The sequence below is a fragment of the Xenopus tropicalis genome, chromosome 7 (assembly GCF_000004195.4).
Source record: "Xenopus tropicalis strain Nigerian chromosome 7, UCB_Xtro_10.0, whole genome shotgun sequence".
Taxonomy (NCBI): domain Eukaryota; kingdom Metazoa; phylum Chordata; class Amphibia; order Anura; family Pipidae; genus Xenopus; species Xenopus tropicalis.
Genome location: NC_030683.2, coordinates 129,685,566 through 129,713,266, shown reverse-complemented (window position 1 = coordinate 129,713,266; position 27,701 = coordinate 129,685,566). Strand labels below are relative to the sequence as shown.

General features: G+C 48.2%; 1 protein-coding gene across 1 annotated transcript in view; it reads left to right on the top strand.

The window, feature by feature from the left end:
* The window catches only part of vwa5b1 (von Willebrand factor A domain containing 5B1), an 89,798-nt gene that overhangs the window by 48,490 nt on the left and 13,607 nt on the right, over positions 1–27,701 (top strand). Inside the window, exons 10-16 of the mRNA XM_031906011.1 lie at positions 2,319–2,521; positions 2,710–2,824; positions 7,666–7,851; positions 10,539–10,710; positions 12,954–13,123; positions 21,199–21,436; positions 26,945–27,241. Of these exons, the coding sequence (XP_031761871.1) occupies positions 2,319–2,521; positions 2,710–2,824; positions 7,666–7,851; positions 10,539–10,710; positions 12,954–13,123; positions 21,199–21,436; positions 26,945–27,241 (1,381 nt within the window). The remainder of the gene's footprint in view (positions 1–2,318; positions 2,522–2,709; positions 2,825–7,665; positions 7,852–10,538; positions 10,711–12,953; positions 13,124–21,198; positions 21,437–26,944; positions 27,242–27,701) is intronic.

The following is a 27,701-nucleotide window of genomic DNA, read 5'->3' as shown; positions in this document are numbered from 1 at the left end:
TCTGCTCCCCTGCTCTCTCTGCTGGTAAATGGCTTTTTGCCCAAAAATGAATAAAATGACACAATTTTCTCTGCTTTTATTTCTGTACCATTCAGGGAGTTGTTCTGAGGCTTCTCAACACAAAGGCAGAATGTACATATAGTTCTACTGCACATCCCAGTGATACTCACTATTCATCTAGCTGTGGGCGGGGCAAGGGGAGTCCTTAGTGCAGTAATAGGGGGTCAGGCCTAAACTACAGAACATTTCTTAACACTGACACTTAGAGCAAAAGGCTGTATATAAAGGGGGCCTAGCGATTCCTGATTCAGGTGAACACCCAGTATTATACCTTTGATATCTCCCTACACAGGCTATGAGCAAAAATAGGGGGCTGTTCCTGCTGAATTGTCCTTAGTACAGGGGAATCCCTATGTGCCATAGTTTTATGGTATCTCTCTGTACAGGCTATGGGCAAACTTAGGGGGCTGTTCCTGCTGAATTGTGCTTAGTACAGGGGAATCCCTATGTGCCATAGTTTTATGGTATCTCTCTGTACAGGCTATGAGCAAACTTAGGGGGCTGTTCCTGCTGAATTGTGCTTAGTACAGGGGAATCCCTATGTGCCATAGTTTTATGGTATCTCTCTGTACAGGCTATGAGCAAACTTAGGGGGCTGTTCCTGCTGAATTGTGCTTAGTACAGGGGAATCCCTATGTGCCATAGTTTTATGGTATCTCTCTGTACAGGCTATGAGAAAACTTAGGGGGCTGTTCCTGCTTAATTGTGCTTAGTTCAGGGGATTCCCTATGCTGCCTGTGTGTGCCATACTCTGCCTGCCCTGTGCTGCCTGTGTGTGCCATACTCTGCCTGCCCTATGCTGCCTGTGTGTGCCATACTCTGCCTGCCCTATGCTGCCTCTGTGTGCCATACTCTGCCTGCCCTATGCCACCTGTGTGTGCCATACTGTGCCTGCCCTATGCTGTCTGTGTGTGCCATACTCTGCCTGCCCTATGCTTTCTGTGTGTGCCATACTCTGCCTGCCCTATGCTGCCTGTGTGTGCCATACTCTACCTGCCCTATGCTGCCTGTGTGTGCCATACTGTGCCTGCCCTATGCTATCTGTGTGTGCCATACTCTGCCTGCCCAATGCTGCCTGTGTGTGCCATACTGTGCCTGCCCTATGCTGCCTGTGTGTGCCATACTCTGCCTGCCCTATGCTGCCTGTGTGTGCCATACTCTGCCTGCCCTACCCTGCCTGTGTGTGCCATACTCTGCCTGCCCTATGCTGCCTGTGTGTGCCATACTGTGCCTGCCCTATGCTGTCTGTGTGTGCCATACTCTGCCTGCCCTACCCTGCCTGTGTGTGCCATACTCTGCCTGCCCTATGCTGCCTGTGTGTGCCATACTGTGCCTGCCCTATGCTGCCTGTGTGTGCCATACTCTACCTGCCCTATGCTGCCTGTGTGTGCCATACTGTGCCTGTCCTATGCTGCCTGTGTGTGCCATACTTTGCCTGCCCAATGCTGCCTGTGTGTGCCATACTCTGCCTGCCCTGTGCTGCCTGTGTGTGCCATACTCTGCCTGCCCTATGCTGCCTGTGTGTGCCATACTCTGCCTGCCCTATGCTGCCTCTGTGTGCCATACTCTGCCTGCCCTATGCCACCTGTGTGTGCCATACTGTGCCTGCCCTATGCTGTCTGTGTGTGCCATACTCTGCCTGCCCTATGCTTTCTGTGTGTGCCATACTCTGCCTGCCCTATGCTGCCTGTGTGTGCCATACTCTGCCTGCCCTATGCTGCCTGTGTGTGCCATACTGTGCCTGCCCTATGCTATCTGTGTGTGCCATACTCTGCCTGCCCAATGCTGCCTGTGTGTGCCATACTGTGCCTGCCCTATGCTGCCTGTGTGTGCCATACTCTGCCTGCCCTATGCTGCCTGTGTGTGCCATACTCTGCCTGCCCTACCCTGCCTGTGTGTGCCATACTCTGCCTGCCCTATGCTGCCTGTGTGTGCCATACTGTGCCTGCCCTATGCTGTCTGTGTGTGCCATACTCTGTTTGCCCTATGCTGCCTGTGTGTGCCATACTCTGTTTGCCCAATGCTGCCTGTGTGTGCCATACTCTGTTTGCCCTATGCTGCCTGTGGGAGATGAACCTGGCTGGCAGTTTTTTCTGGGAGTTTGTTAGCAGTTGGAAATAGCCATTAAATGGTCCCTAAGGTGTGTAATTATATGCTGGGTGTTGCTGTGCTATCCACAGGGGAGGAGGAGCCATATGGATTTAAGGGTGTGTCTTAATATGACATAATATAATGATGGTGCCTATGTTCTACCCTAGGAAAGTGTGGCCATCGCCTGTGACAGCATCAAGAGACTTCGAGCTGATATGGGGGGGACCAACATCTTATCCCCCCTCAACTGGATCTTCCGGCAGCCGGTGTGCCGGGGGTACCCGAGGCTGCTCTTCCTGCTGACCGACGGGGCTGTCAGTAACACGGGCAAAGTTATTGAACTCATTCGCCACCATTCATCCTTCACCAGGTACAATGTGGGGGGGTCTGTCATTCGAACTACTTCCTGGTTGCTAAGGTAAATTGGACCCTAGCAACCAGATAGCAACTCAAATGAGAATATCCCTTTACCGTTCCTTATCTCCCCACCAGGCAATTATTTATCATTATAAGAAAGTGCATTTTTTGCCCTTTTTACCCCCCCCCCCCCCCCTATAGGTGCTACAGCTTTGGGATTGGCCAGAATGCCTGTCGGAGGTTGGTGCAGGGAGTGGCCAGTGTATCCAAAGGGAGCGCGGAATTCCTGAGCGAGGGGGAGAGGCTCCAGCCCAAGGTACCCGAGCGAGAACGGTAACCCATGGCAACCAATCAGAAATTAATTTCCGTCATCGTACTACAACTTGTAAAATGATAACAAATGTAATTGGTTGCTATGGGTTACGGCACCGAGGCAGGTTTATTAGTTATTAGTGTATTGGCAGAGCCCAATATGGGGAAAGTTGTATCCCACCCAGCCTGCCGTGTTTGGGCACGGTGCCCGCTGCCAGGGAAAATGAGAACATGTTGTGCTGTTCCAGCTACGGCACTGAGTACAGAGGGTTAGTACTGCTCTGCAAATTGCAGGTTTATAAAAAAGACCCTCCCACCCCCTTATCCCACCATCACTGAGGTACCCAACGAGGGATAACTAGGTTACTGGACCTTGGCTGTCAGTGTGTTCCCCTGGGGAGCCACTAGGGGCTTTAGGAGCTATGGGGTTCCTGCATCCCTATAAGCATCTGCTGCCTCCTCCTCTGTTCCCACCTCCTACCTGGTTATGGTCAGGTATCAGCAGTCCTTCTATAAAGGGCCTAGATCAGCTGAGTTCTTGATTCTCCTAGTTGATGCTTTTCCTGAGCTCCTGTGAATCCCTTCCTTGGTTCCTACGAATCCCTTCCTTGGTCCCTACGAATCCCTTCCTTGGTTCCTACGAATCCCTTCCTTGGTCCCTACGAATCCCTTCCTTGGTTCCTACGAATCCCTTCCTTGGTCCCTACGAATCCCTTCCTTGGTTCCTACGAATCCCTTCCTTGGTCCCTACGAATCCCTTCCTTGGTTCCTACGAATCCCTTCCTTGGTCCCTACGAATCCCTTCCTTGGTCCCTACGAATCCCTTCCTTGGTCCCTACGAATCCCTTCCTTGGTTCCTACGAATCCCTTCCTTGGTTCCTACGAATCCCTTCCTTGGTCCCTACGAATCCCTTCCTTGGTTCCTACGAATCCCTTCCTTGGTCCCTACGAATCCCTTCCTTGGTCCCTACGAATCCCTTCCTTGGTTCCTACGAATCCCTTCCTTGGTCCCTACGAATCCCTTCCTTGGTTCCTACGAATCCCTTCCTTGGTCCCTACGAATCCCTTCCTTGGTTCCTACGAATCCCTTCCTTGGTCCCTACGAATCCCTTCCTTGGTCCCTACGAATCCCTTCCTTGGTTCCTACGAATCCCTTCCTTGGTCCCTACGAATCCCTTCTTTGGTTCCTACGAATCCCTTCCTTGGTCCCTACGAATCCCTTCCTTGGTCCCTACGAATCCCTTCCTTGGTCCCTACGAATCCCTTCCTTGGTCCCTACGAATCCCTTCCTTGGTCCCTACGAATCCCTTCCTTGGTCCCTACGAATCCCTTCCTTGGTTCCTACGAATCCCTTCCTTGGTCCCTACGAATCCCTTCTTTGGTTCCTACGAATCCCTTCCTTGGTCCCTACGAATCCCTTCCTTGGTTCCTACGAATCCCTTCCTTGGTCCATACGAATCCCTTCTTTGGTCCCTACGAATCCCTTCCTTGGTCCCTACGAATCCCTTCTTTGGTCCCTACGAATCCCTTCCTTGGTTCCTACGAATCCCTTCCTTGGTCCCTACGAATCCCTTCCTTGGTCCCTACGAATCCCTTCCTTGGTTCCTACGAATCCCTTCCTTGGTCCCTACGAATCCCTTCCTTGGTTCCTACGAATCCCTTCCTTGGTCCCTACGAATCCCTTCTTTGGTCCCTACGAATCCCTTCCTTGGTCCCTACGAATCCCTTCCTTGGTCCCTACGAATCCCTTCCTTGGTCCCTACGAATCTCTTCCTTGGTTCCTACGAATCCCTTCCTTGGTCCCTACGAATCCCTTCCTTGGTTCCTACGAATCCCTTCCTTGGTCCCTACGAATCCCTTCCTTGGTCCCTACGAATCCCTTCCTTGGTCCCTACGAATCCCTTCCTTGGTCCCTACGAATCCCTTCCTTGGTCCCTACGAATCCCTTCCTTGGTCCCTACGAATCCCTTCCTTGGTCCCTACGAATCTCTTCCTTGGTTCCTACGAATCCCTTCCTTGGTCCCTACGAATCCCTTCCTTGGTTCCTACGAATCCCTTCCTTGGTCCCTACGAATCCCTTCTTTGGTCCCTACGAATCCCTTCCTTGGTTCCTACGAATCCCTTCCTTGGTTCCTACGAATCCCTTCCTTGGTTCCTACGAATCCCTTCCTTGGTCCCTACGAATCCCTTCCTTGGTTCCTACGAATCCCTTCCTTGGTTCCTACGAATCCCTTCCTTGGTCCCTACGAATCCCTTCCTTGGTTCCTACGAATCCCTTCCTTGGTCCCTACGAATCCCTTCCTTGGTTCCTACGAATCCCTTCTTTGGTCCCTACGAATCCCTTCCTTGTTTCCTACGAATACCTTCTTTGGTCCCTACGAATCCCTTCTTTGGTCCCTACGAAACCCTTCCTTGGTTCCTATGAATCCCTTCTTTGGTCCCTACGAATTCCTTCCTTGGTCCCTACGAATCCCTTCCTTGGTCCCTACGAATCCCTTCCTTGGTCCCTACGAATCCCTTCCTTGGTCCCTACGAATCCCTTCCTTGGTCCCTACGAATCCCTTCCTTGGTTCCTATGAATCCCTTCCTTGGTCCCTACGAATCCCTTTCTTGGTTCCTATGAATCCCTTCCTTGGTTCCTATGAATCCCTTTCTTGGTTCCTACGAATCCCTTTCTTGGTTCCTATGAATCCCTTCCTTGGTCCCTATGAATCCCTTCCTTGGTTCCTATGAATCCCTTCCTTGGTTCCTACGAATCCCTTTCTTGGTTCCTACGAATCCCTTTCTTGGTTCCTATGAATCCCTTCCTTGGTTCCTACGAATCCCTTCCTTGGTTCCTATGAATCCCTTTCTTGGTTCCTATGAATCCCTTCCTTGGTTCCTATGAATCCCTTTCTTGGTTCCTACGAATCCCTTTCTTGGTTCCTATGAATCCCTTCCTTGGTCCCTATGAATCCCTTCCTTGGTTCCTATGAATCCCTTTCTTGGTTCCTACGAATCCCTTCCTTGGTTCCTACGAATCCCTTCCTTGGTTCCTATGAATCCCTTTCTTGGTTCCTATGAATCCCTTCCTTGGTTCCTATGAATCCCTTCCTTGGTCCCTATGAATCCCTTCCTTGGTTCCTATGAATCCCTTCCTTGGTTCCTATGAATCCCTTCCTTGGTCCCTATGAATCCCTTCCTTGGTTCCTATGAATCCCTTCCTTGGTTCCAATTAATCCCTTCCTTGGTTCCAATGAATCCCTTCCTTGGTTCCTACGAATCCCTTCCTTGGTTCCTATGAATTCCTTCCTTGGTTCCTATGAATCCCTTCCTTGGTTCCTATGAATCCCTTCCTTGGTTCCTATGAATCCCTTCCTTGGTTCCTATGAATCCCTTCCTTGGTTCCAATGAATCCCTTCCTTGGTTCCTATGAATCCCTTCCTTGGTTCCTTTGAATCCCTTCCTTGGTTCCTATGAATCCCTTCCTTGGTTCCTATGAATCCCTTCCTTGGTCCCTATGAATCCCTTCCTTGGTTCCTATGAATCCCTTCCTTGGTTCCAATGAATCCCTTCCTTGGTTCCTATGAATCCCTTCCTTGGTTCCTATGAATCCCTTCCTTGGTTCCTATGAATCCCTTCCTTGGTTCCTATGAATCCCTTCCTTGGTTCCTTTGAATCCCTTCCTTGGTTCCTATGAATCCCTTCCTTGGTTCCTATGAATCCCTTCCTTGGTCCCTATGAATCCCTTCCTTGGTTCCTATGAATCCCTTCCTTGGTTCCAATTAATCCCTTCCTTGGTTCCTATGAATTCCTTCCTTGGTTACTATGAATCCCTTCCTTGGTTCCTATGAATCCCTTCCTTGGTTCCTTTGAATCCCTTCCTTGGTTCCTATGAATCCCTTCCTTGGTTCCTATGAATCCCTTCCTTGGTTTCTACTAATCCCTTGAGTCGTTTCTATACCTTGTTACATTTACCAGCAGAACCCAACGTGTGGACCTGCCCATCTTCATGTCTTTAGAAGCCCCTGACTACATTTTGGTCTGTAATGTAACATTGGGCAGTTCTGCCTCTGGGCAATAGATTGGATTGAAGCTTCTCTGCCTGCAGCTCGATAAGCAGATCTCCTTGGGCAGCCCGGCTGCATCTCCTTGGCTTAGTTCTTTAAGCAGATAATTATAGTTTCAGTAACTGTAGAGAAACAAACAGAAAGGCATTAGCAGGGTGCAGGCTATTCCATTCTGCTGCCAATGAGGGGGGTATTTATCACCGGGCAAATAAAGTCCAACTTAATCTGATTGGGTTTAATTCTTCTCGCTTCCTTTCCCCGGGAAATCTCATTTTTCGCTGGAAGCCTCTCATTCTCCCATAACATGAAATTAGATTTGTTAGCCGCGTGGGGGGGGGGGGGGGGGGGGGAATCTCTCGGATGCGCTCCTCATGCTGTGGGGCTTTTATTGAGCGTTGGGGAGATTAAGGGCATTTTGAACCAGATGCTTCATAAATAACACGGAAAGCAGGGAATATGTTCTCACTGGATGGTGCTAATAGTCTGGGGAATCGCTTAATGGACCAACCACTAACATTTGGTTTCATTGGATGATAAATAAAATCCACATAACTGGTTGGTTTTTATGATATATCTGGGGAAAAGGAATGTTAGGGTGTGGGGGGGGGGGGCTATGATAAAGCATTTACACGTAGGTCTAATCATCTATAAGGACAAATCAGATGTTTGCTTACAAATGATAGACCAGTAAAATCTACCTTTTGGTTGGTTGCCATGGGTTACTAGACCTGGAGGAGGACATTGTCTTCTATTAAAGTTGAAAAAAGTTTCTATCTTCTCCTCCATGTTCTTCTAGATGTTACAGTCCCTGAAGAAGTCCATGGCCCCCGTGCTGAGCGATGTCACAGTGGAATGGGTGTTTCCAGAGAGTTTTGAGGTCCTGATCTCCCCCGTCAGCTCCAGTTTTCTTTTTCCAGGAGATCGCCTGGTGGGATATGGCGTTGTGTGTAACACTTCCCGGTACCTGTCCAACCCTCGATCGGTGAGTCCCTTTGTGTTCTTAAAGATTAAAATGGCTGTAAATATCTGTATCTCATAGGAAGAGGGGCCTCTTGAGCTGCCAAGTGCCATGTTTATACCATGGGAAGAGGGGCCTCTTGAGCTGCCAAGTGCCATGTTTATACCATGGGAAGAGGGGCCTCTTGAGCAGCCAAGTGCCATGTTTATACCATGGGAAGAGGGGTCTCTTGAGCTGCCAAGTGCCATGTTTATACCATGGGAAGAGGGGCCTCTTGAGCAGCCAAGTGCCATGTTTATACCATGGGAAGAGGGGTCTCTTGAGCTGCCAAGTGCCATGTTTATACCATGGGAAGAGGGGCCTCTTGAGCAGCCAAGTGCCATGTTTGTACCATGGGAAGAGGGGCCTCTTGAGATGCCAAGTGCCATGTTTGTACCATGGGAAGAGGGGCCTCTTGAGATGCCAAGTGCCATGTTTGTACCATGGGAAGAGGGGCCTCTTGAGCATCCAGGTGCCATCTTTGTACCATGGGAAGAGGGGCCTCTTGAGCATTCAGGTGCCATGTTTGTACCATGGGAAGAGGGGCCTCTTGAGCATTCAGGTGCCATGTTTGTACCATGGGAAGAGAGGCCTCTAGCAGGGTGACTGTTACTCCAATGTTTCTATATATCTGTAACCTTGTTATGGGCTAAGGGGGCCCAGCCTGAAGGCCAGTTAGGGGGGATTTGGGGTGAGTGCTTATTTGTGCCCTGGGTACCCCTGGAACTATAGCGGGGTGACTGTTACCCCAATGTTTCTATATATCTGTAACCTTGTTATGGGCTAAGGGGGCCCAGCCTGAAGGCCAGTTAGGGGGGGATTTGGGGGTTTATTTGTGCCCTGGGTACCCCTGGAACTATAGCGGGGTGTCTGTTACCCCAATGTTTCTATATATCTGTAACCTTGTTATGGGCTAAGGGGGCCCAGCCTGAAGGCCAGTTAGGGGGGATTTGGGGTGAGTGCTTATTTGTGCCCTGGGTACCCCTGGAACTATAGCGGGGTGACTGTTACCCCAATGTTTCTATATATCTGTAACCTTGTTATGGGCTAAGGGGGCCCAGCCTGAAGGCCAGTTAGGGGGGGATTTGGGGGTTTATTTGTGCCCTGGGTACCCCTGGAACTATAGCGGGGTGTCTGTTACCCCAATGTTTCTATATATCTGTAACCTTGTTATGGGCTAAGGGGGCCCAGCCTGAAGGCCAGTTAGGGGGGGATTTGGGGTGAGTGCTTATTTGTGCCCTGGGTACCCCTGGAACTATAGCGGGGTGACTGTTACCCCAATGTTTCTATATATCTGTAACCTTGTTATGGGCTAAGGGGACCCATCCTGAAGGCCAGTTAGGGGGGGATTTGGGGTGAGTGCTTATTTGTGCCCTGGGTACCCCTGGAACTATAGCGGGGTGACTGTTACCCCAATGTTTCTATATATCTGTAACCTTGTTATGGGCTAAGGGGGCCCAGCCTGAAGGCCAGTTAGGGGGGGATTTGGGGTGAGTGCTTATTTGTGCCCTGGGTACCCCTGGAACTATAGCGGGGTGACTGTTACCCCAATGTTTCTATATATCTGTAAGCTGGTGAATCAGTTGGATATAATTATTCCCCAGGTTGACTTTCCGGCTGAAACCAGCAGCTAAATATTTATCCTTATCATTGGGGGGGTGGGTTGTTTTGCCGCAGCCTGTAAAGCCAGAATCACAACTTGATCTCTTCCAAACCAATATAATTGCCAATTGACCCCAATGTGCCGCAGCTGTTGATGCGTTTTGTGCACTAAACCGTAATGGTGTGAAAATCAGTTTTTCTTGTACAAAGGGCTATTGAAGTGAATCCACAGCTCTGTGGGGCGGGGGGCGTCATTGGTGCAATTGCGTGGGTGTCTAATTAAACAGCGAGGAAGTTTGTATCTAAGGGGCCTTAGGGCGGGGGGGGGGCTGTTTACACAGAGGTGTTAGTTTGATGTTGTTAAGAGACGGTGCCTTGTGCGCTCAGCTTTTCCCCAATGATGTGAATGTGAGAATTTATATTATTTTGTTGCAGAGAAATCACAATTACTTCTCACCAAGAGGTGGCGCTGTTAGATTTCAGTTTATACCAGGGTCCCACATAATATCTTTATATATATATATATATAATAACTGGGCTCTGGATAAATACTGGGCCACTATACCGTTTAACCATTATGTCTAAGGGAAGCATTAAAGGGGAGGTTCATCTTCTAGTATGTTATAGAATGGTCTTTTCTTAGCAACTTTTCAATTTGTCTTCATTTTTTCATTTGTTATAGTTTTTGAGCTTTCAAATGGGGGTCACTGACCCCGGCAGCCAAACCCTATTGCTCTGTGAGGCTCCAGTTTTATTGTTATTGTTACTTTTTATTCCTTATCTTTCTATTCAGCCCCTCTCTTATTTATATTCCTGTCTCTCTTTCAAACCACTGCCTGGTTGTTAGGTTACATTGGACCCTAGCGACCAGTTCTTTGCTGAAACGCCAAACCAGAGAGCTGCTAAACAAAAAGCTAAATAGGTCAAAACCTGCAAATAATAAAAAATGAAGACCAATTGCAAATTGTCTCAGAACAATCAGAGAACCACAAACATTCAACCTGTAGCTCTGGTGTTGCTGAACTACAAGTAGGCCTCCCTGCCCATTTTACCGCTTCTGCCCCCTGTAGGACAAGAGGAGGAGGTACAGCATGATGCGCTCACAGGAGTCCGGAAGCTCTGTTTTCTTTCAGTCGCAAGATTCCTCCGGAAGCGGGGGCTCTAGGGGCCCCCAAGATGCCAGCCTGCCGCTGGGGCACGGGCCTGACTTTCCTGATGGGGCAGCTGGGGAAACAGACACAGGTTAGTGCTTGTTTATACATATATTAATGCCCTATACATATGAGGGACTTGTAGTACAGAGCCAGAATGCCACGTAGGGGGGTTCATGGGCATCATCTTAAGGTGGGCATACACGGGCAGATTTTAACTGGCGATTTTGGACAATTTAAGCAGCTTATCAGCCGTGTTTGGGCACCCCCGATGGGCCTGTCCAACCAATACCTCAATCAGGCAGGTTCGATTTTCCATCAGATCATTGGATCGTTGATGCAGTCCTCAGTCTAATGGCGCCTATGCCCATTGGGCAAAATCAGGCTTAATTCGATCGAATAAGCCCGATATCGCCCACCTTAGGTGGAGACCTCTCCAAATAAGCGGATCTTGCTGAGTATGGCCAGTTATGCCTTGGAACACTGGGCAACAAGGAGATTCTTCAAGCCAAGGAACAAATCTGTATTAGCGATGTGCGGGTTGAAAAATAGTCGACCCACATCCAGCCCTAACCCTAGCCCTTACCCTAGCCCTAACCCTAACCCTAGCCCTAACCCTAGCCCTAACCCTAGCCCTAACCCTAACCCTAGCCCTAACCCTAGCCCTAACCCTAACCCTAGCCCTAACCCTAGCCCTAACCCTAGCCCTAACCCTAGCCATAACCCTAGCCCTAACCCTAGCCCTAACCCTAGCCCTAACCCTAGCCATAACCCTAGCCCTAACCCTAGCCCTAACCCTAGCCATAACCCTAGCCCTAACCCTAGCCCTAACCCTAGCCCTAACCCTAGCCATAACCCTAGCCCTAACCCTAGCCCTAACCCTAGCCCTAACCCTAGCCATAACCCTAGCCCTAACCCTAGCCCTAACCCTAACCCTAGCCCTAACCCTATCCCTAACCCTAACCCTAGCCCTTACCCTAGCCCTAACCCTAGCCCTAACCCTAGCCCTAACCCTAACCCTAGCCCTAACCCTAGCCCTAACCCTAGCCCTAACCCTAGCCCTAACCCTAGCCCTAACCCTAGCCCTAACCCTAGCCCTAACCCTAGCCCTAACCCTAGCCCTAACCCTAGCCCTAACCCTAGCCCTAACCCTAGCCCTAACCCTAACCCTAGCCCTAGCCCTAACCCTAACCCTAGCCCTAGCCCTAACCCTAGCCCTAACCCTAACCCTAGCCCTAACCCTAACCCTAACCCTAGCCCTAGCCCTAACCCTAGCCCTAACCCTAGCCCTAACCCTAACCCTAGCCCTAACCCTAACCCTAACCCTAGCCCTAACCCTAGCCCTAACCCTAGCCCTAACCCTAGCCATAACCCTAGCCCTAACCCTAACCCTAGCCCTAACCCTAACCCTAGCCCTAGCCCTAACCCTAGCCCTAACCCTAGCCCTAACCCTAACCCTAACCCTAGCCCTAGCCCTAGCCCTAACCCTAGCCCTAACCCTAGCCCTAACCCTAGCCCTAACCCTAGCCCTAACCCTAACCCTAGCCCTAACCCTAACCCTAGCCCTAGCCCTAACCCTAGCCCTAACCCTAGCCCTAGCCCTAACCCTAGCCCTAACCCTAACCCTAGCCCTAACCCTAGCCCTAACCCTAGCCCTAACCCTAGCCCTAACCCTAGCCCTAACCCTAACCCTAGCCCTAGCCCTAGCCCTAACCCTAGCCCTAACCCTAGCCCTAACCCTAGCCCTAACCCATACTCTAACCCATATACCCTAACCCATACCCTAACCCGTCCCCTCCTAAACTCATGCCTGAACCATCCCGCGGCTCCCCCTCTATTGATAGGCCCAAGCCTGCCCTGCCTATGTCAGAGGAGGCGGGGCCAGGAGGGTGCGGCTAGGGTTGCCAGAAGGGCTGTCCAGGTCAAAAACTCCTGCCTGGGTGCCCAAATTAGGAAAACCAGGCCGGACTCACTGAGATTGACACGGCGAACAGCCAATTGACAATCACCACATTGTAGCCCAGTGATGGCATGACCTGCCTCTTCCCCGCCCCATGACATCACGGCCCCGCCTCTCCCCTCCCCTGTGACGTCACTGCCTGTCCCCTGCCTGGCAGAGGTGGCAACCCTACGCACGTCTATATCATTACAATCTACAAGGTCTAGTCTATAAATAGATGCCGCAGAAGCCAGAGGCGGGGCTTATTTAAGTTGTGCCCCAACCTGCCCGACCCGCACATCACTAATATATATATATATCAATAATGAGTAACAATATGAGGCACCTGTAGGAAGGTATATACTGGAAACTTACTGGGTTCCTATTTGTTCCAGATCCGGCCTATCAGCGCAGAGCTTACAGCGCCAGTCAGATCGCCGACCATGACCCGCCCCCCAAGTCCCACACCCCCAGTGACCCCATTACGGCCCAGGAGAGGAGTCCGCTCTGCACCATCCAGATCCAAGAACTGCGCTGCGGGGACAATGCAGATCCAGAAGCTCAGGTAGAACCTCGGGGACACCGGCCAACCGGCACCTTGGGATTTACCTGGTTCTTTTCATTTAACCAATATTTGATCCTTTTTAAAAAGGGATTTTGCCAGAATTAATGTGCAGACAATTACCCCCAAGCTGCACCTTCATAGGGCCCATTCCTTGCCCCTCAGCGCAGGGCGGGCAAATCATGCAGTGAATGGGGTAGTTGGAGGGCAGTTTGCCCCTGATGCCCTACCCTCTGAGATTCCAGACTCAACGCCTGTAAAAAGTAGAGATGCACCGAACCCAGTTTTTTGGGTTCAGCAGAACCCCCAAACCCACCCTGAAGGATTCGGCCGAATCCCGAACCAAAACCTAATTAACATGTGTTAATTAGGATCGGAAGGGGTTAAAAAAAAATTGTTCCACTGGATTCGGCCGAAACTGAATCCTTTAAAAAAAGCCTGGATTTGACCCAAATCTTGAACCGAATCCGGGATTTGGTGCATCCCTAGTAAAAAATGGTACTGTCCATGGATCAGTAGGATAATCAATAAAACTAGTTGCCCTTCAGGTTAACTCTCAGTATGTTATAGAATGGCCTATTCTTTTCAACTTTTCAATTGGTCTTTATTATTTATAGTTTTTGAATTATTTCCCTTCTTCTTCTGCCTCTTTGCAGCTTTCAAATGGGGGTCACTGACCCCGGCAGCCAAACCCTATTGCTCTGTGAGGCTCCAGTTTTATTGTTATTGTTACTTTTTATTCCTTATCTTTCTATTCAGCCCCTCTCCTATTCGTATAACTGTCCCTCATCCAAACCACTCCCTGGTTGCTAAGGTCATTTGGACCCTAGCAACTCTTTCCAGCTTCCAAATGGGGGTCACTGACCCCGGCAGCCAAACCCTATTGCTCTGTGAGGCTCCAGTTTTATTGTTATTGTTACTTTTTATTCCTTATCTTTCTATTCAGCCCCTCCCCTATTCATATACCTGTCTCTCATTCAAACCACTCCCTGGTTGCTAGGTTAAATTGGACCCTAGCAACCAGTTTGCTCCAAACTGCAGAGCTGCTGAACAAAAAGCTAAATGGCTCAAACCCTGCATATAATAAAAAATGAAGACCAATTGCAAATTGTCTCAGAATATCACCCTCTACATCATACTAAAGTAAAAAGGTGAACAACCCCATTAAATAGAAAATCATGCTGCCCTTCTATAAGCATTTGTTGGGGGGGGGGGGTGACAGAAGCGCGGGAACTGGGATAATTAATACAATCATTTTCTGATCAAATGTTCTACTGTTGAAGCCACAGTATTAACCCCTTATTGACATAGCCTGTGCTGCACATACCATTTGCCTATTGTTTAAATTAGGAAAAATCTTTTATTTTTTTCATTTCTGGCACTAAACTAGAAAATAAAACCGGTTCGACTTTAGCACTTCCTGTCACTTCCTGGTTCTGCCGAGCAAAGGAGAAGCCAATCAATTCAGTGACAATGAGCTGCTCAAAGGGTGGCGCTTAGGGAAAGGGAGGGGTTTGTTTTTTTCGGGATAAGGAGCAAATTGCCCAACACAATGGCCCTTCAGCCGCTGTTAAACTACATCTCCCAGCATCCCCCTGACCCCCTTTTGGCTTCTCTTCCCTGCTTCCAAATCATTAACGGCCTTAGCATGGCTAATGATGGCCCACCGCCGTCTCCCCCCCCCACCGCCGCCATCAATAAGTGCAATTAGATTTTGCATTTTGAAGTTCGTCAAGCCCTTTTGTTCTATTAACTTAATCATTATCGACTCCCGGAAGAATCTGTGGGGGAACCAATGGGACGAGGCCGCTCCAGGATCCATGATCTCTTGGTCAATGTTGTCTCCGGCCGGACGCGGCTCCATCTCACATTTACTGAACAGATGTTCAGTAGGGGAAACCGATCAGCAGACCCTTCTTCGGCGTCTCCATAGCAACAGGATGGAGAATTGAACGCATCTCATTTAGCGCTGTTTCCAGGAACTAAACCCTACAAGGACCCTTAGTTGGGCATAAGCTCCTCCCCCCTGTATCGACCGAGAAACCGCGAGGATATGGGATTTATGGGCATCAAAATAAATATTATAAAATGTCATTTTTCCCCATCCAAACCGTGGCACCTATACACGGGCGCAGAATTGCTCGCTAAACCTGGAAATTCAAGGCACCAAACTATGAATATGTTTGCCCAGGGTAGACGCCCCCAGCTGGGTGTTTGAAGAAGTAAAAAAAAAAGCATTTTTCCAAACCCAACATTTGGTCTGTTGGCCGGGTATTAACTTGAGATCAACTAAAGGGGAACTAAACCCTGCGGCACAGCGTGGCTCAACCAAACGTTACTCAGCTGTTGCCGGACTACAAATCCCAGAATAATGTAACATATAATGAAGGGTGAGGCATGCTGGGAGCTGTAGTCCAGCAACATCAGGGCTGTATTCTTAAAGCAATATTGCCCAATAAAACTGCATTAAAATGCAAGAAATCCCCCAATGAGAATCCCAGCTGATGTGAGTAAATCCGGCTCCCTGTTCTCTGTTCCTGCAATTGGAGTTGGGAGCAATAAGCACAGTTTCCCAGCACTGAACAAGTCTGTCCCTTTATCCCCATGTCTGATTCCTGTGCCATATAATGAGGGGAAAATGCCATCATTATCTCTATATGTAAGGTACCAGCAAGGGGCCTGACACAGGGAATCAGCATTCTCATTGGTCACTTCTCTTGCACTTACACTCACATTGTTGCTCGGTAGAATTCTCATTGGGGGATTTCCTTGCATCTAGAATTACGACTATAGCAACACTAGGGGGCGCAGTGGGGCAGCGTTATGGTTGGGGTTATATCCCCTTTAATGACATCTGCCCCCGAACCTGAAATTGAGCATTGGTTTTGCCACCGCCCCATCTGGGGGGGGGTATAATGAATATGCACTTAGCCATTACATCCAACCTAGAGACCACCATAGTCGCTTAGATCTTCGAAACCCCCCCAGTCTTCCCCTGGCCCTGGCCGGCTGTGTTCCTATGTCCCCCCCCATTCCTAATGGCCTACTTTACACGAGCCTCCCATTATGTAGGTTAATTCTTGGCTGCTTCACATGTGGAGCTTTGTTTGCCCACGTGCCTGCAGGACATTAAATATTACAGACTCGCTCAGTTCCTTAAATTAATAACGACCTCTGCAGTGTTTAGAGTTTATAGATGGGCCCAGAGATACGTCTACATCTGGTTATTGGCCCAAGGGCCCGGGGAAGGATTTATATATATGTGCGGGGCTTGGGAGTGTTACCGTATGTGAATGATCCATAGTAACCAGGAATTTTATGGGACCAGTCAGGGCCTGGGACCAGCGAGATTAAAATGGCCGACTCATTATAGTGACTCCTCTGTTACTGTGGCCTCGACTTTAGGGTCAGAGATAAAAGTTTTAAAGAGACCGTAGGCATTATACAGTATAGAAATAACTGAGGGAGGCGTTATACGGTGTAGGAGTAACCGAGGGAGGCGTCATAAGTATAGGAATAAACAAGGGAGGAGTTATACGGTATAGGAGTAACTGAGGGAGGCATTATACGGTATAGGAGTAACCGAGGGAGGGGTTATAAGGTATAGGAGTAACCGAGGGAGGGGTTATAAGGTATAGGAGTAACCGAGGGGGATGTTATACGATATAGGAGTAACCGAGGGAGGAGTCATACGGTATAGGAGTAACCGAGGGAGGAGTTATACAGTATAGGAGTAACCAAGGAAGAGGTTATATGGTATAGGGGTTATAAGGTGTAGGAGTAACCGAGGGAGGCGTCATAAGTATAGGAATAACCAAGGGAGGAGCTATACGGTATAGGAGTAACCGAGGGAGGCGTTATACAGTATAGGAGTAACCGAGGGAGGCGTTATACGGTATAGGAGTAACCGAGGGAGGCGTTATACGGTATAGGAGTAACCAAGGAAGAGGTTATACGGTATAGGAGAAACATACGGTATAGGGGAGGAGTCATACGGTATAGGAATAACCGAGGGAGGCGTCATACGGTATAGGAATAACCGAGGGAGGAGTCATATGGTATAGGAATAACCGAGGGAGGAGTTATACGGTATAGGAATAACCGAGGGAGGAGTTATACGGTATAGGAATAACCGAGGGAGGAATTATACGGTATAGGAATAACCGAGGGAGGAGTCATATGGTATAGGAATAACCGAGGGAGGAGTCATATGGTATAGGAATAACCGAGGGAGGAGTTATACGGTATAGGAATAACCGAGGGAGGAGTTATATGGTATAGGAATAACCGAGGGAGGAATTATACGGTATAGGAATAACCGAGGGAGGAGTCATATGGTATAGGAATAACCGAGGGAGGAGTTATACGGTATAGGAATAACCGAGGGAGGAGTTATACGGTATAGGAATAACCGAGGGAGGAATTATACGGTATAGGAATAACCGAGGGAGGAGTCATATGGTATAGGAATAACCGAGGGAGGAGTCATATGGTATAGGAATAACCGAGGGAGGAGTTATACGGTATAGGAATAACCGAGGGAGGAGTTATACGGTATAGGAATAACCGAGGGAGGAGTTATACGGTATAGGAATAACCAAGGGAGGAGTTATACGGTATAGGAATAACCGAGGGAGGAATTATACGTTATAGGAATAACCGAGGGAGGAGTCATATGGTATAGGAATAACCGAGGGAGGAGTCATATGGTATAGGAATAACCGAGGGAGGAGTTATACGGTATAGGAATAACCGAGGGAGGAGTTATACGGTATAGGAATAACCGAGGGAGGAATTTTACGGTATAGGAATAACCGAGGGAGGAGTCATATGGTATAGGAATAACCGAGGGAGGAGTCATACGGTATATGAATAACCGAGGGAGGAATTATACGGTATAGGAATAACCGAGGGAGGAGGGGAGGAGTTATACGGTATAGGAATAACCGAGGGAGGAGTCATATGGTATAGGAATAACCGAGGGAGGAGTCATATGGTATAGGAATAACCGAGGGAGGAGTTATACGGTATAGGAATAACCGAGGGAGGAGTCATACGGTATAGGAATAACCGAGGGAGGAGTTATACGGTATAGGAATAACCGAGGGAGGAGTTATACGGTATAGGAATAACCGAGGGAGGAGTCATACGGTATAGGAATAACCGAGGGAGGAGTCATATGATATAGGAATAACCGAGGGAGGAGTCATACGGTATAGGAATAACCGAGGGAGGAGTCATATGATATAGGAATAACCGAGGGAGGAGTCATACGGTATAGGAATAACCGAGGGAGGAGTTATACGGTATAGGAATAACCGAGGGAGGAGTCATACGGTATAGGAATAACCGAGGGAGGAGTCATACGGTATAGGATAAAGCAACAGCATTATGTATAATTCACCTTAATTATAGGAACAACCATGTCATGTGATCAAACAGCGTTTAGATTTCTCACTTCTATGACAAATATATATTTTAGGAAGTTCTTTGTTTTGATCCCATTTTATAATTTTTTTGAACCTTCAAAGATGCGGAGGTGCTGGGCAGCAATGGGTTAAGTGTGAGCGACTGTATATCTATATACGTGTGTGTGTGTTTCCGATTCACGCTGAGCGAACGCACTAAATAACGGAAAGATCGGCGCCGATTGCGGGTTTGTGTTTATAAATAACCATCGTTTGTGGCGATAAACCCGCAACCCGGCGCGTTTCTCTCCTTTATTTTTATAATTACTGGTGCGGGTGTTTATCCCGGGGGGGGGGGGTCTCATTGGTTTCTGCTTATAATAATAATAATAATAATGTTTTCATTCACCAAATAGGACTTATTTATGGTTAGTGATGATACAATGATAATATGATTTATGACCCTGCAGTTAAACCCCCCCCCCATTGGCCGGTTCTTCAGCTTCTAAAAAGGCAGAGGCCATATAAGTGAGGTAGGTGCCCCCCGGGGTGCAGAAGCATTGGCATAGGGATCCCCCAGGTATGTCATAGACAGAAAGCGAGTCTGGGAAACTTGCTATATAGATATATATATATATACTTTACTGCACTGGTGGAGTCTCAGGGGGGTGGGAATGGTAGAAAAGTGCCCCCCTTATTACTCTGTATAGGTATGGGACCTGTTATCCAGAATGCTCGGGACCTGGGGTTTTCTGCATAAGGGATCAAGTACAGGTACTGTTTTATTATTACAGAGAAAAGGGAATCATTTAACCATTAAATAAACCCAATAGGGCTGTTCTGCCCCAATAAGGGGTAATTATATCTTAGTTGGGATCAAGTACAGGTACTGTTTTATTATTACAGAGAAAAGGGAATCATTTAACCATTAAATAAACCCAATAGGGCTGTTCTGCCCCCAATAAGGGGTAATTATATCTTAGTTGGGATCAAGTACAGGTACTGTTTTATTATTACAGAGAAAAGGGAATCATTTAACCATTAAATAAACCCAATAGGGCTGTTCTGCCCCCAATAAGGGGTAATTATATCTTAGTTGGGATCAAGTACAGGTACTGTTTTATTATTACAGAGAAAAGGGAATCATTTAACCATTAAATAAACCCAATAGGGCTGTTCTGCCCCAATAAGGGGTAATTATATCTTAGTTGGGATCAAGTACAGGTACTGTTTTATTATTACAGAGAAAAGGGAATCATTTAACCATGAAATAAACCCAATAGGGCTGTTCTGCCCCCAATAAGGGGTAATTATATCTTAGTTGGGATCAAGTACAGGTACTGTTTTATTATTACAGAGAAAAGGGAATCATTTAACCATTAAATAAACCCAATAGGGCTGTTCTGCCCCAATAAGGGGTAATTATATCTTAGTTGGGATCAAGTACAGGTACTGTTTTATTATTACAGAGAAAAGGGAATCATTTAACCATTAAATAAACCCAATAGGGCTGTTCTGCCCCAATAAGGGGTAATTATATCTTAGTTGGGATCAAGTACAGGTACTGTTTTATTATTACAGAGAAAAGGGAATCATTTAACCATTAAATAAACCCAATAGGGCTGTTCTGCCCCAATAAGGGGTAATTATATCTTAGTTGGGATCAAGTACAGATACTGTTTTTTAATATTACAGAGAAAAAATAAATAATTTTTTAAAATTAGAATTCTTTGCTTATAATGGAGTCTATGGGAGACGGGCTTTCCATAATTCAGAACTTTCTGGATAACGGGTTTCCGGATAAGGGATCCCATACCTGTATAAGAAGTAACCTTTAGGTTAACTTTTAGTATGTTATAGAATGGCCTATTCTAAGCAACTTTTCACTTGGTCTTCATTATTTATATTTGATCGTTTTTTTAATTATTTGCCTTCATCTTCAGACTCTTTGCAGCTTTCAAATGGGGGTCACTGACCCCGGCAGCCAAAACCTATTGTTCTGTGAGGCTCCAGTATTATTGTTATTATTTTAGTACTTATTTTTCTATTCAGTCCTTCTCCTATTCATATATCAGCCTCTAAGCCAAACTTCTCCCTGGTTGCTAAGGTAACTTGGACCCTAGCAACCAAATAGCTGCTGAAACTCCAAACTGGAGAGCTGCTGAACAAAAACTAGAATAATGAAAAAACTACAAATGATAAAAAATGAAGACCAACTGCAAATTGTCTCGGAATATTACTCTCTACATCATACTAAAAGTGAAGAACCCCATTAAGGGCACTTCCTTGCCCAGGGAGCTTACACCCTAACAAAAAATGTCACGGTTAAGACTTACGGCACCGATACGGTCACTTTCAGCTCCGATGTTCAGTTTTAAATGTTTCACTTTCTCCATAAAATATTGATATTGACAAATTCCAAGTGACAGAATGGGGTTTAATACGTGGGGGAAATAAATGATATTTTTCATGTCACCACTGGTTTCATCTCTAACCAGAAACAGATGAATTATTAACCAGAACACAGAGGTCCAATGGGCCAGGGACACTCAGGGAAGGGGGGGACAGGGCCGACTGTAGGGTTTTGGTTCACCAGTAATTATAAGACAATAATGGTCCTCCCCTTTTCTCTCTCCCCCCCCCCCCCATTCATTTCCTTGATTCCATCAGTCATCCCTATCTGTCGGCCCATTTGTCAGCACAACAAAAATTAGGGGTGCGGGGGCCAGGCGTCCATCCCTGCTCCAGCAGAGCTGTCTCTCATTCTGCCATGATGGCTTCTCCCCCCAACTGATTCATGAGAGCCTCCAAGCCGCCGGCGCCGGACGACCCACCGCCCAACAGGAGACCTCTCTCTCCCTGAAATCTTCTTCTGACAGTCAGCCGTTCAGCAGCCCGGGGGACCTTGGTGAGATGATCCGCGAGGCTCCATGCATGACTTTGTGTGCCATACTAACGGTGCCGGTTCTAACCAGTGGTACCAAACCAGTGCCAAAAAATAGAATCTACCAAACTATAGTGGATATTAAAAAATAGTCCATATTAGCAAAAGACTTATCTAGAACTGTGGGGCCCCTTACTACTAAAGTCCAAACTTATTGGACACCTGGGCCTCTAGTCAGAACAAGTAAAATAGTGGGAAAAAAAGACCTGTGGACTCTTGGCCACGCCCCTGGTCCACCCCAGTTACACCCATTATAGCAAAACTCCGCCCACAATCTGCAGAAACTCCCCCATTTGCACCGTCCTCCTTTAAAATGACACATTTTTATGTCTCTGGGGTCCCTGAATACTCTTCTTTCTGATAGTGGCCCTGGATTTATCCTTAATGTTGATTGGGTATGGACAGCACTTAGGTCTCACTTATCTCCTGCCATAGACTCTTTCAGGTCAGATTTTGAACTTGTTAAGTCTATAAATGTGTCCTATGCCCCCGGTAAGGGTCTCTAAGCCTTAGGTTGAATTCAGTGGGGGCCACAAGAGGCAGTTGCAAAGGAAACGGGGTTTCTCCGTGCACCGGGGATGCTTTTATTGTTACTGGAGCTTTTGCAGCAGTGCCACATTCCAAAACCTCCCAGGGAAGCTTTTCTCTAGTGGTAGCTTTCACTGTATGCTCCACCTAGTGGCAGAGAGCAGAATTAAAATGCTAAACAAAAGTCACAAGACAGATAATCAGTGAAATAAATGTGAGCATTGCCTTAACCCTTTCCCGCAATGTATTCTACATCCACTACAGTTTGGGGGAAAATATTACAGGTATGTTAGTTCCATTGTAAGAAAAAGGAGTGGCATTTCCATAACGACCGCTGGTTTCAGCCCCACCTATTATTATCAAGTTGATTCGTACCTTTTTGACCTGATTGTTGGGGGCAGGTGATGGTATTTGGAGGGGGATGAGGAGACGCGAGGGTTCTGTTGGATCTTCTGCTCTGCAGGCTCTTTATAGAGCGTTCATTACCATTTTCCTAGTATTGTAGATAATTTGACCAAGTGGCAGTCAATTGCTAATGTCATCCACGCACACTTATACATAGCAACAACCCATTGGCCAGAACCTCCAACAGAAAACTCTACAATCACTAAGAGCTCCTTAAAGAGTTCAGGGCAAGGACCACTTCTGAGGAAGGTCCAAACCCATTCCTGAGGAAGGTCAAAGCCCACTCCTGAGGAAGGTTCAAACCCTCTCCAGAGGAATGTCCAAGCCCACTCCTGAGGAAGGTCCAAGCCCAGTCCTGAGGAAGGTCCAAACCCACTCCCGAGGAAGGTCCAAGCCCACTCCCGAGAAAGGACCAATCCCACTCCTGAGGAAGGTCCAAGCCCACTCCCAAAGAAAGTCCAAACCCACTCCCGAGGAAGGTCCAAACCCACTCCCGATGGAAGGACCAATCCCACTCCTGAGGAAGGTCCAAGCCCACTCCCAAAGAAAGTCCAAACCCACTCCCGAGGAAGGTCCAAACCCACTCCCGATGGAAGGTCCAATCCCACTCCTGAGGAAGGTCCAAGCCCACTCCTGAGGAAAGTCCAAGCCCACTCCTGAGGAAAGTCCAAACCCACTCTTGAGGAAGGTCCAATCCCACTCCTGAGGAAGGTCCAATCCCACTTCCGAGGAAGGTCCAATCCCACTCCCGAGGAAGGTCCAAGCCCACTTCTGAGGAAGGTCCAATCCCACTCCCGAGGAAGGTCCAAGCCCACTCCTGAGGAAAGTCCAAGCCCACTACTGAGGAAGGTCCAAACCCACTCCTGAGAAAGGTCCAAGCCCATTCCTGAAGAAGGTCCAAGCCCATTCCTGAAGAAGGTCCAAGCCCGAAAACACAGTACACAGCACAAGTTCCCTGTGACTACAGGCTTCAGGAGTTATCTTGGGAGGTGGCCCCATATTGTTTAGTGAGGGGGAACTTTAGGCACCCTTACCTAGCAGGAGGTTGTGGGAAATATATATTGAGATCTGAAATGCCTCAGGGGGGCAACCAATCCAGAAGGAACTGTGACCTCCAGCTGATGTTCCTTTCATATTCACTGAGGAACAACACATTCATTCAACACATAAGCACGAAAGCAACTCATGGAATTGCTGGTCCTATTGTTTCCTTCCTGTGCCTTGGTCTTCCAGGGACCCAAGATCTGAGCCCATTGGTGCAACTTACCTCCCAGAATGAAGTGCAATAATGTGCGCCTCTCTCAGTACGCGGGGCTGCCTGGGCAAGTGCAGGGGGGTCTTGGTTGTTGGTGGCCCCTGTAACACCCTTGGGTGCAATGGCTAAATATATAAAGGGGTGCAACCCCAGCACTTGCTCCCCTGCCCATTCCTGTGCCATATAATGACGGGAAAATGCCATCATTATCTCTATATGTAAGGTACCAGCAAGGGGCCTGACACAGGGAATCAGCATTCTCATTGGTCACTTCTCTTGCACTTACACTCACATTGTTGCTCAGTAGAATTCTCATTGGGGAATTTCCTTGCATCTAGAATTACGACTATAGCAACACTAGGGGGCGCAGTGGGGCAGCGTTATGGTTGGGTTTATATCCCCTTTAAGGCAACGGTCACACCTAGTGGATTCTCTGCCGGCACTGTGATTGGCTCCTGTGGTTTACATTGACTTCATTGAGAAATGGGTCACAATTTTACTATTGTGGGCAGCTGTATGTATTGCTCATACTGACAAATATTTGTGTGGGAAAAAGATGTAGTAGAACTACACGTAACTTCTGTTCTTTGTCTCATTCTTTTGAAATGAACCTAGAAGTTTAAAGTGACAGGTTTGGTTTGCAAAGCATTATGGGTCATCAGAATGGCATAGGTTGAATGGACACATTGGTACACGTGGGGTAGGTGGCCCCCTCAACCGACTGCCATAGAAGTGAACACGTAGCCCGGTTGAGACAGTAGGGCAAGATGGAGACAGTAGGGCAAGATGGAGACAGTAGGGCAAGATGGAGACAGTAGGGAAAGATGGAGACAGTAGGACAAGATGGAGACAGTAGGGCAAGATGGAGACAGTAGGGCAAGATGGAGACATTAGGGAAAGATGGAGACAGTAGGACAAGATGGAGACAGTAGGGCAAGATGGAGACAGTAGGACAAGATGGAGACAGTAGGGCAAGATGGAGACAGTAGGACAAGATGGAGACAGTAGGACAAGATGGAGACAGTAGGGCAAGATGGAGACAGTAGGGCAAGATGGAGACAGTAGGACAAGATGGAGTCAGTAGGACAAGATGGAGACAGTAGGGCAAGATAGGGACAGTAGGGCAAGATGGAGACAGTAGGGCAAGATGGAGACAGTAGGACAAGATGGAGACAGTAGGGCAAGATGGAGACAGTAGGACAAGATGGGGACAGTAGGGCAAGATGGAGACAGTAGGACAAGATGGAGACAGTAGAGCAAGATGGAGACAGTAGGGTAAGATGGAGACAGTAGGACAAGATGGAGACAGTAGGGCAAGATGGAGACTGTAGGACAAGATGGGGACAGTAGGGCAAGATGGAGACAGTAGGGCAAGATGGAGACAGTAGGGCAAGATGGAGACAGTAGGACAAGATGGAGTCAATAGGACAAGATGGAGATAGTAGGGCAAGATGGAGACAGTAGGACAAGATGGAGACAGTAGGGCAAGATGGAGACAGTAGGGCAAGATGGAGACAGTAGGACAAGATGGAGACAGGGCAAGATGGAAACAGTAGGGCAAGATGGAGACAGTAGGGCAAGATGGAGACAGTAGGACAAGATGGGGACAGTAGGATAAGATGGAGACAGCAGGACAAGATGGAGACAGTAGGGCAAGATGGAGACAGTAGGACAAGATGGAGACAGGGCAAGATGGAAACAGTAGGGCAAGATGGAGACAGTAGGGCAAGATGGAGACAGTAGGACAAGATGGGGACAGTAGGATAAGATGGAGACAGCAGGACAAGATGGAGACAGTAGGACAAGATGGAGACAGTAGGACAAGATGGGGACAGTAGGACAAGATGGAGACAGTAGGACAAGATGGGGACAGTAGGACAAGATGGGGACAGTAGGACAAGATGGAGACAGTAGGACAAGATGGGGACAGTAGGACAAGATGGAGACAGTAGGACAAGATGGGGACAGTAGGACAAGATGGGGACAGTAGGACAAGATGGAGACAGTAGGACAAGATGGAGACAGTAGGACAAGATGGAGACAGTAGGACAAGATGGAGACAGTAGGGCAAGATGGAGACAGTAGGGCAAGATGGAGACAGTAGGACAAGATGGAGACAGGGCAAGATGGAAACAGTAGGGCAAGATGGAGACAGTAGGGCAAGATGGAGACAGTAGGACAAGATGGGGACAGTAGGATAAGATGGAGACAGCAGGACAAGATGGAGACAGTAGGGCAAGATGGAGACAGTAGGACAAGATGGAGACAGGGCAAGATGGAAACAGTAGGGCAAGATGGAGACAGTAGGGCAAGATGGAGACAGTAGGACAAGATGGGGACAGTAGGATAAGATGGAGACAGCAGGACAAGATGGAGACAGCAGGACAAGATGGAGACAGTAGGACAAGATGGGGACAGTAGGACAAGATGGAGACAGTAGGACAAGATGGGGACAGTAGGACAAGATGGAGACAGTAGGACAAGATGGGGACAGTAGGACAAGATGGAGACAGTAGGACAAGATGGAGACAGTAGGACAAGATGGGGACAGTAGGACAAGATGGAGACAGTAGGACAAGATGGAGACAGTAGGACAAGATGGAGACAGTAGGACAAGATGGGGACAGTAGGACAAGATGGGGACAGTAGGACAAGATGGAGACAGTAGGGCAAGATGGAGACAGTAGGGCAAGATGGAGACAGTAGGGCAAGATGGAGACAGTAGGGCAAGATGGAGACAGTAGGACAAGATGGGGACAGTAGGACAAGATGGAGACAGTAGGACAAGATGGGGACAGTAGGACAAGATGGAGACAGTAGGACAAGATGGGGACAGTAGGACAAGATGGAGACAGTAGGACAAGATGGGGACAGTAGGACAAGATGGGGACAGTAGGACAAGATGGAGACAGTAGGACAAGATGGAGACAGTAGGACAAGATGGAGACAGTAGGACAAGATGGAGACAGTAGGGCAAGATGGAGACAGTAGGACAATATAATGACAGCAGTGAGATGGTTCCATTAGGTTGAATGGACACATTGGTACACGTGGGGTAGGTGGTCCCCTCAACCGACTGCCATAGAAGTGAACACGTAGCCCGGTGGTTGTGCCCGGTTGCCCAGTTTGTAGTTCTATCTATGGCCAACTGGCAAGCCTTATAGGTGCAGCCATGGATTATACATCAGTAGCCAATCAGTATGGGGGTTTATATGTGTGACCAGAGTCCTGGCCAATCCCGTACGGACCTGCAGTTGTGACCATAATCCCTCTCTCTCTTATAGACTGCCATCATCCTTGCTTCACCTTTGAAACCGAAGTGGCAGCGGAGCCGAGTCCCGGGGTAAAGGGCGTAGCCCCCCGGTCCCACTCTCAGTGCAAAGCCGTGGTGAGGGGGCTTAGGGGGAACCAGCCCGTGCAATGGGAGATCACCTTCGATATCCACAAGCTTTTCAGAGAACGAGAGGACAGGGAGGACGACGAGAGCGATTTGTGGAATGAGACGTTCCATCACTTGGCCGCCAAGTCCATTATCCGAGACTTTGAGCAGCTGGCTGAGAGGGAGAGCGAAATTGAACATGGTAATGAGTAACCCAATGCCCCCGGGCAGGGCTGTGCCCATTGTGCCACTCTACCCTGAGCTGGTAATGCACATAAACAAGGGGTGCCACTAGGCTGGGCACCATTTTGGGGGATCCAATCAGCAGCCGTCAGGTGTGAGGTCCATTGTAAACCCCCACAATGACAACAAAAATACTGTGAGAGATCAAGATAGAGAGGAACATTGGCTCATTCAGTAGCCACTTACATGCTGCCTGGTGGCCATGTCCTCTGTTGGGCCCCACGTGCTCCAGTCTGGCACTGGGTGTAGGTAGGGAGACTGGGGAAAGACTCAGTAACCCAACAATATGGGCATGATGCCATGAGCAGGGCAAAAAGGGGCAAGTAAGTCACATGTGGTACCAGTAGGCATCACTAAAAGAACATGGATTCACTAGGGCAAGATAGCAAAAGTAAAAGAAGATAGTCCCATTAGGGAAA